The 7,579-nt window shown below is 38.3% G+C and overlaps 1 protein-coding gene across 1 annotated transcript; it reads right to left on the bottom strand.

Annotated features, from left to right (window-relative positions):
- Nucleotides 1-899: 899 nt before the first annotated feature.
- Nucleotides 900-6,194, bottom strand: LOC102442361 (phosphatidylcholine translocator ABCB4-like; the record flags this gene model as incomplete). The annotated part of the gene is made up of 4 exons (XM_014451084.2): nucleotides 900-1,033; nucleotides 2,575-2,746; nucleotides 4,669-4,860; nucleotides 6,137-6,194. Coding segments are annotated over 4 exons (556 nt in total), but the record flags the coding sequence as incomplete, so codon positions are not given.
- Nucleotides 6,195-7,579: the final 1,385 nt, after the last annotated feature.

Genomic DNA, 7,579 nt, shown 5'->3' with positions numbered 1-7,579 from the left:
ACACCCCGACTTCAGAACTAGAGTACCTGTCAGACCAATGGTTAGCTCTTATTATTTAACTAGTGGCCCAGTGCACGAATCTGTGCACATTTAAAGAAATTAATTAGAAGAAAGATTTGTGCAGTAATTATGTTACCGCAAAAAATTACATGTCAAAATAGTATATATAATATAGTATTATAAAATTAAAACACGTGTGTGATTGGTGCCAGCGAGAGCTTTATATGTATTGAGAGTACATATACTGCGAGTCAACGTTTATTTTTAAATTGCCAGTGCACGTCATATGTATCGGCCGGTCAGTAGGTCGGACAGTCAATGAATAAATCACGATGCGGTTCACGTTGAATGTCAACAAAAACAACCAAATTCATGATCGACAATGACAGATTGAAACACACGCATGCAATTGGCACCAGCGAGAGCTTTATATGTATCGCGCATGCACGAGTCAATGTTTATTTTTAAATTCCCAGTGCGTGTCATATGTACTGGTTGGTGGGTTAGATGGTCAGAGAGACGTATGGTCAGTCACTTAGCCTTTTATATTTATATTTGTGTATATATATATGTTAACAAAAGAGACATATTTATTAGATTACAATTTAAAAATATTTTGATAATTGAACTTCAATATAATTGGTTTCCCTTGTAATCCTATTTTGTTTTATGCATTTGAAACCATTATTTTAAGGAGGGAGTCCATGGGCTTCATCAGACTGCCCAAGGAGTCCATGGGACATAGAGGGTCAGAACCCTGTTTTAGAATCTGACGTTAAACTCGAGCCATTAGTGAAGGTTCCTGTCTACTGTGGGGGAGTTTTAATATGAGGAAAAGGAAAGTGGTGAACACATTCCACAAAAGAATGAACAACAAAATGTGCAAGTGTGCAAAGAACCTTCCTGACCTTTCCAGCTCTTTGTTCTGGCCCCCAAAGGCTATCACAGTCCGGATGGCGCCCAGAGCCTCTTCTGCCACAGCGCCTGCTTTCGCATATGCGGCTAGTTCTTTGTCACTAAATGCCGAGAGTATCTGGACAGGAGAGAAACATTCATGACTTTTGTATGGGAGGGACGTTAAAAGGCCAACCCTTAAAGTTACTCTTTCTCCCCCAACCCTATCCTCTACTAAACACGGAAGTCATGAAGCAAACGGCACTCAGTGCGCCAGCAGGGGCTTCCTCCACTCTACACAGGCCACTCAGATCCACCCTCGTGACATGCTCCCCAAGAGCAGTCAGGAAAAGGAAGTCCACACGTTACTCTCTAGAACGCGTTTTTGGGAACAGTTCAAGTTCCACATCTACGGTTTTTTTCTCTGTTGATTGCAAAATAAATGAAAATAAAACTTTACTGCTTTGAAAGGATTGCCCATCCTTTCCTTAATTTTGCCATGATTTTTAATGACTATGAAAGGATATTTCCAGATGTACTTCTGGGCATTCTACTGAATAATAAGATGGCTAACAAGATATTGTGGGAGAAAGATAAAGGAAAGAATAAAAACAAAATAGATACCAGTAGTTTATTAACACATTGTGGACGGATCACGAGAATTTGCCAGCTTTGTTCAGTTCCACTTCATATTACACAGTGTTTTACAAAGTATCATACTTTAAAAAGATGTTAGTTTGTAAGAACATGTAATAAATAACTTCAAAATGCAATGGGTATTTAATTTAATTTTTTATTTATTTTTATTTTTAAATATATATTTTATTGATTTTTTACAGAGAGGAAGGGAGAGAGATAGAGAGTTAGAAACATCGATGAGAGAGAAACATCGATCAGCCGCCTCCTGCACACCTCCTACTGGGGATGTGCCCGCAACCAAGGTACATGCCCTTGACCGGAATCGAACCTGGGACCCTTGAGTCCACAGGGCTGATGCTCTATCCACTGAGCCAAACCGGTTACGGCGGTATTTAATTTTAAAGCGTGCCTTTAACATTTATGTAAAGCGTTTTTTGTACTCGTTCAATAGAAACTTATCTGGCCACTGGGTAAAGCTAGCAATAAAACTACTGGTCCACAATGTGTTAAGTAAATGATCAATTCCAGAGTGAGCAAAAAATGCCGGTAAAATTTCTCACCTGTGGCTGAAGTAGAACGGGTTATGTGTATTTTACTGTAAGGCAAATGTGGCAGAGTGCCACTCAATTGTCAATGTGACAATTAAAAATCAATCAATCCAAACTTTATTTAAATTTTTTATAATCACAGAATAGTTCAGAGGTGTTATATTTTAAAATTGTGTTTCCTCAAATAAGGACACAAACCTTATATGTCATTTAAGATATTGTACCAGAAAATTTAACAAAGAAATAACAGAAAAAAAAAAAAAGAAATAACAGCAGTGTAAAAAATCTGTAACTGAAGTAAAAACGGTGACATTTTGAATCACATTCGAAATAAATTTTCTTAGTAAAGCACCAGATTAACAACATGCTTCGAAATGTGGTTTCGGCTGACATTTAACACCGATTTGCACAATTACAAGCACTGGGATCCCGCATCTTTCAAATAACGGCAGGTGTGGGTTCACACACGTGAAAATGCCCCCGTTTCACATACCTTTGCCCAAACAGCTGCAGAGAGTCCCAGGATAGGGCTGATGGCCATTATCACAAGGGTGAGCTTCCATCCTCTCATGAACCCCACTATGAATCCTGCAAAAAACGTGGCTATTGCTTGAAAGAACATTCCAACCTTGTCACCAATTCCTTCACTGATTTTGGAGATGTCACTAAAAAAGATCACACCTAAGTGGTTACAGGCAGGAGGTCTTCAGTTAGAGAGGTGAAGCAGACATCTAACAAACACAGACAGGTCAGACTTGTTCAGACACTGCAAGCCTCTTTCAGAGTCTTAGCCTCTCGAATGATCTTTTCCCCACCTAAATACTGTACAAAGGAAGAAATTCAGGATTAGTTCATGCTTCTCAGACATTAATATCATTAAAGTGGATGCTATTAAACTCATAAATCCTATACAAGAAGCATTAACATTCTGAAGATGAGCCAATCTGACTAAAAGCAGAAGTTAGGAAGAGCATTACGATAATAGGGAAGTGCTCCTTCCTTCTACCGTTGGCCCTGTTTTCCATCCACTCGATCCTCAACACGGCAGCCAGTGTGATCCTTTGAAAATGGAAGTCTGAACAGGCTACTCCTCGGATCAAAACATGCGCCATCGCTGCCCATTTCACTCAGAGTGAACGATGAAGTCCTTACTGAGGCCAACCAGGTCCCAAATGCCTTGACCTTCACTCCTTTTTGACCTCGTTTTCTCATTCCACTCTCCCCAGGACCTCCAGTAAGAAAAGTTTGTCATCTATCTCCCCCTACTGGAATGTAAGCAATAAGATGGCAGAGGTCTTTGGGTCACGGGTATATCACAAATACCTCGTGTTTGGCACATAGTAGGCCCTCAAATGGATGAGTAAGTCAAGAGTCAGCAATTACTAAGAAGAGCGTCTTTGTGAATTCATTCAATCATGAATTCATTCATTCAACCATCTTAATTGAGTATGTAACGTCTGCCAGGCCGTGTGGTAAGCTCCATGAGAGATAAACAAGTACAGTGGGGCCTTGACTTACGAGTGTCCCAACTAACAAGTTTTTTGAGATACGAGCCGTCTCTCGGCCGATTTTTTGCTTTGAGCTGCGAACTAAAATTCGGGTTACGAGCCAGCTTCAGATACCCGACCGCTAGTTGGCACAGCGAACGTCACAGTGAACACCACAACATCAGCCCAGCATCGCGTGTCTCACTTGTTCACTTTAAGATTTGACATACGAGTAATTTGAGTTACGAGCTCCGTCATGAATGAATTAAACTCGTAAGTCAAGGCCCCACTGTATACAGGATGTAAGCTCAGTCCTCAAATAAACTTACTCTATAAGTAAGGAGAAAAACTAACAGATAAAGAAAATTTGCTGTGACAATTCACCATAGCTAAGATCTGGAAACAGCCTAAGTGCCCATCAGTAGATGAATGGATTAGAAAACTGTGGTACATCTACACGATGGAATACTATGCTGCTGTTAAAAAGAAGGAACTCCCTACCATTTGCAACATCATGGATGGAACTGGAGAGCATTATGCTAAGTGAAACAAGCCAGTCAATGAAGGAAAAATACCACATGATCTCACTCATTCATGGATAATAAAGACCATTACAAACTTTTGAACAATAATAGATACAGAGGCAGAGCTGCCTCAAACTGATTGCCAAACTGCAGTGGGAAGGCCAGAGAGAGTTGGGGGGCAGGAGGGAGGGGAGTAAGAGATCAACCGAAGGACTTGTATGCATGCATATAAGCATAACTAATGGACATAAGACACTGGGGGGTAAGGGAGGGTAGGGGTTTATCAAGGGCGGGGGGGAAAAAAAAGGACACTTATGTAATACCCATTGTAATACTTTAAGCGAAAAATAAAAAAATAAAAAAAAAATAAAAAAAAAAAAAAAAAAAAAAAAAAAGAAAATATGCTGTGGCATAGGCTGTCAGTGCTGGAAATCGCTGTCAGATCATCTATCTGTTCTTGGTGTTTTATCAGATACTTAACCTAGTACTTTTTCCATTTAAAAATCCTCCCATGACAAATGTTCACAGTTAGTGGTTAATCTCTTCACACAAGTATAACATTAACTATACACTTACTCTGTTAGCCGTGTATTGAGTTCAGTGGTGTCGTTGATGTCGAACCAGCCTATTTCTTGTCGGAGAACAGCATGAAAAAACTCTTTCCTAATTTTCCTAATCTGCCGGCCGGCTGCCAAAGTCCAAAATGAAACTTGTATATAGGCAGCAATGAGAACTGCAGCACCTAATCCTGAGTAATAATACGCATATCTGGAAAATAATTAGAAAGTTTCTTTTACATACTGTTCTTTATTCATCTCTTTCAGGAGTAATCTTTAGAATTGGGAATAAATAAAATTATGTAGGCCATTAAAACAAATACACATTAAAGTTTCTTTTACTTTTCTTAGATTATAAGAAGATGAAGGCAAATTGATTTACTTGAATTATCAGCCGAAGAAACCAGATAAATTTTTTTGGCTAACTGCAAAAAATAGTGATGTTAATGAATCATTTTAAAACTGATATTGATAATTTATAGATACAATTTGATTCTTTTTTTACAATTAATATTCTAGACTTGCATATCTTGTACTGAAAAAGTTCACTACTTTTCAACATATTGCAAATGAAGAATAAACAGATTGACCATGTTAAATATTTCTTAGTTAAGTTTTCTCATATTGTTCACACAAAGAAACAAGAAAACCCTCTTTCTATTTGGCAGAATTTGGGGGGGGTTATTTAATAGTGTGCTAAAATTTTATATTAATTTGGAGTGAGGGCTTAACTAAATTAGAGGAAAGTTAGTATCTTTTATTTTATAATATTGTCTTATTGATTTCAGAGAGGAAGGGAAAGGGAGAGAGAGAGATGGAAACATCAATGATGAGAGAGAATCATTGATAGGCTGCCTCCTGCCCCCCCGCTACTGCTGGGGATTGAGCCCGCAACCCGGGCATGTGCCCTTGACCAGAATTGAACACAGGACCCTTCAGTCCACACAGGCTGACACTCTATCCACTGAGCCAAACGGGCTAGGGCGAAAGTTAGTATCTTTAAAAATAATAAATTCAGTTTGAATAATTTCAAGTACACTTTTTATACAATTTTACAAACATCTTCCAGATAGAGCCTTTCAGGCCTGCTATCACATACAGATAGTATTCATTTATATCAGCAACTTTAATTGATATGTTAAACACACAAACATTATGTTACAGGCTTTTGAGATTTCCACTAAGAAGGCTAAAATAGGGGGGAAATGCCATAAATGACATTATTGGATCAGCTAACAAAATTGGAATGCAGGTGGTAGATTAGATCAAAGTAGAATATCAATATTAAATTTACTGAAGTTGATAACCGTACTATGGTTATGAAGAAAATATCCTATTCTTAAGATCCACACTGAAGTATTTATTAGTGAAGGTCATGCTGTATGCAACTTACTTCAAATGGTGGGGTTGGGGGTGGTATAAATTATAATAATAGGTTAAAGAGTATAACAAAAGGTAAAGAGTATATATATATATTAGCCAATTACCTAGTCATTTCTTCTTCCAGAATTCTGCCTGGATTTAACATTGACAATGTAAAATTCACTAAATAAAAACAAAATGAAACAAAAATGAGACATTTTTTAAAGGTTTAACTATTAATAGATATTGCTGGGTTTTAAAACTCTTTTCTCTTCACTTTACTCAAGGAAAGAACCCAAGGGTTTAGGTGCAGGACATGGAGGCTCCAGATAGGGAAGATAAGCCCTCCCAGGTTCTTCCCCCATCCTACGGGTCTGCGGCCTTCAGCAAAGCAGCTTCCTAAGGCAGTAGAGAAGCCTCAGAAGGCAGAGGAGGAAAAAAAAAACTGTCGGAACAGAAAAAACAGGATTTAAGGGGCCCTCTTTTCTAAGTGGCTCAAAGGACTTGACAGATACTTGCTCCCGTAAATTTTATTTTAATATATGTGTGTTTTCCCTGACATGCTTCCTGATGACCTAAGTAATGGAAAGGCTGAATTGCTTGCATTGTGAAGGAAGAAAACCTCAAGACAAGATCTTAATGATCATTGGCAATGAGTCATCATCCTGCGTTCCATGTCTTGCTTACCAGCAAAACTGTATTCTGGTATTTTTAAAGCAGTATTAATTAGAAGGAAATATATTATCCATTAATTTGAGCTAATTTGATAAAAATGTCAGTGTGCTGTCCTGGTTTTCATTATAGCTAGCATTTATTGAAAAGAGTTTACATATATTAATTCACTTAATTTTCACAACAACCCTCTGAGGTAGGACTGTTGTAGAAATCCCCATGGTACAGGTGAGGAAATTGAGGCACAGAGAGATAAAGCAACTTACCCAAAGTCACACAGCCAGCAAAAGGCTGAGAGTTCGAACAGTGTACTGTACAGCTCCTAACACTATACTATGCTGATTGATTCATGTGGTAATCACTTATTTTCACTTTTTAAAAAACACAAAGCGGGGGGGAGGGGGGGGGGTTGGGGGAGGAAACAGACCATATCTATTGCATCCACAGAATAATAGGATAAAGTATCATCACTATGGTATTGGTGAAAAAACATACCAGGGTAGGTATTTCCCATCTCCCATGATGCTAGGAGAGAAACTAGTTAATCTTTGTTCCTTTATCATGTGTAAACAACCCAGAGGTCATGTTTTCTGGGTTCTGTGTATCCTCCTTATCTTCTTCCAAAGGGAGATAAGGTTGAAATTTATTTAAAACTCAAACTACTCTAAGGATCAATTACCAGGCATAATTTTTCCCCTCAAGATTATAAATTCTACTGATGTTCACAGTAAAGTGCTTATTACTCTAGCTCTCCCTCAGCTATCAGATCCTGGAGGAAACATGCCCTATTTTCTCCCGTTCTTACCAGTTCAGTTCTATGTGTTCATTTCCTTCTGAGTTCTTAAATATGTACCTTTGATATGCCAAATTGGAGCTGTGTTTGGAATTAGAGGTAG

Source organism: Myotis lucifugus, unplaced genomic scaffold (assembly GCF_000147115.1).
Source record: "Myotis lucifugus unplaced genomic scaffold, Myoluc2.0 scaffold_7539, whole genome shotgun sequence".
Lineage (NCBI taxonomy): Eukaryota > Metazoa > Chordata > Mammalia > Chiroptera > Vespertilionidae > Myotis > Myotis lucifugus.
Note: the sequence above shows the minus strand (reverse complement) of the source record. Positions and strands in the feature narration are given on the sequence as shown.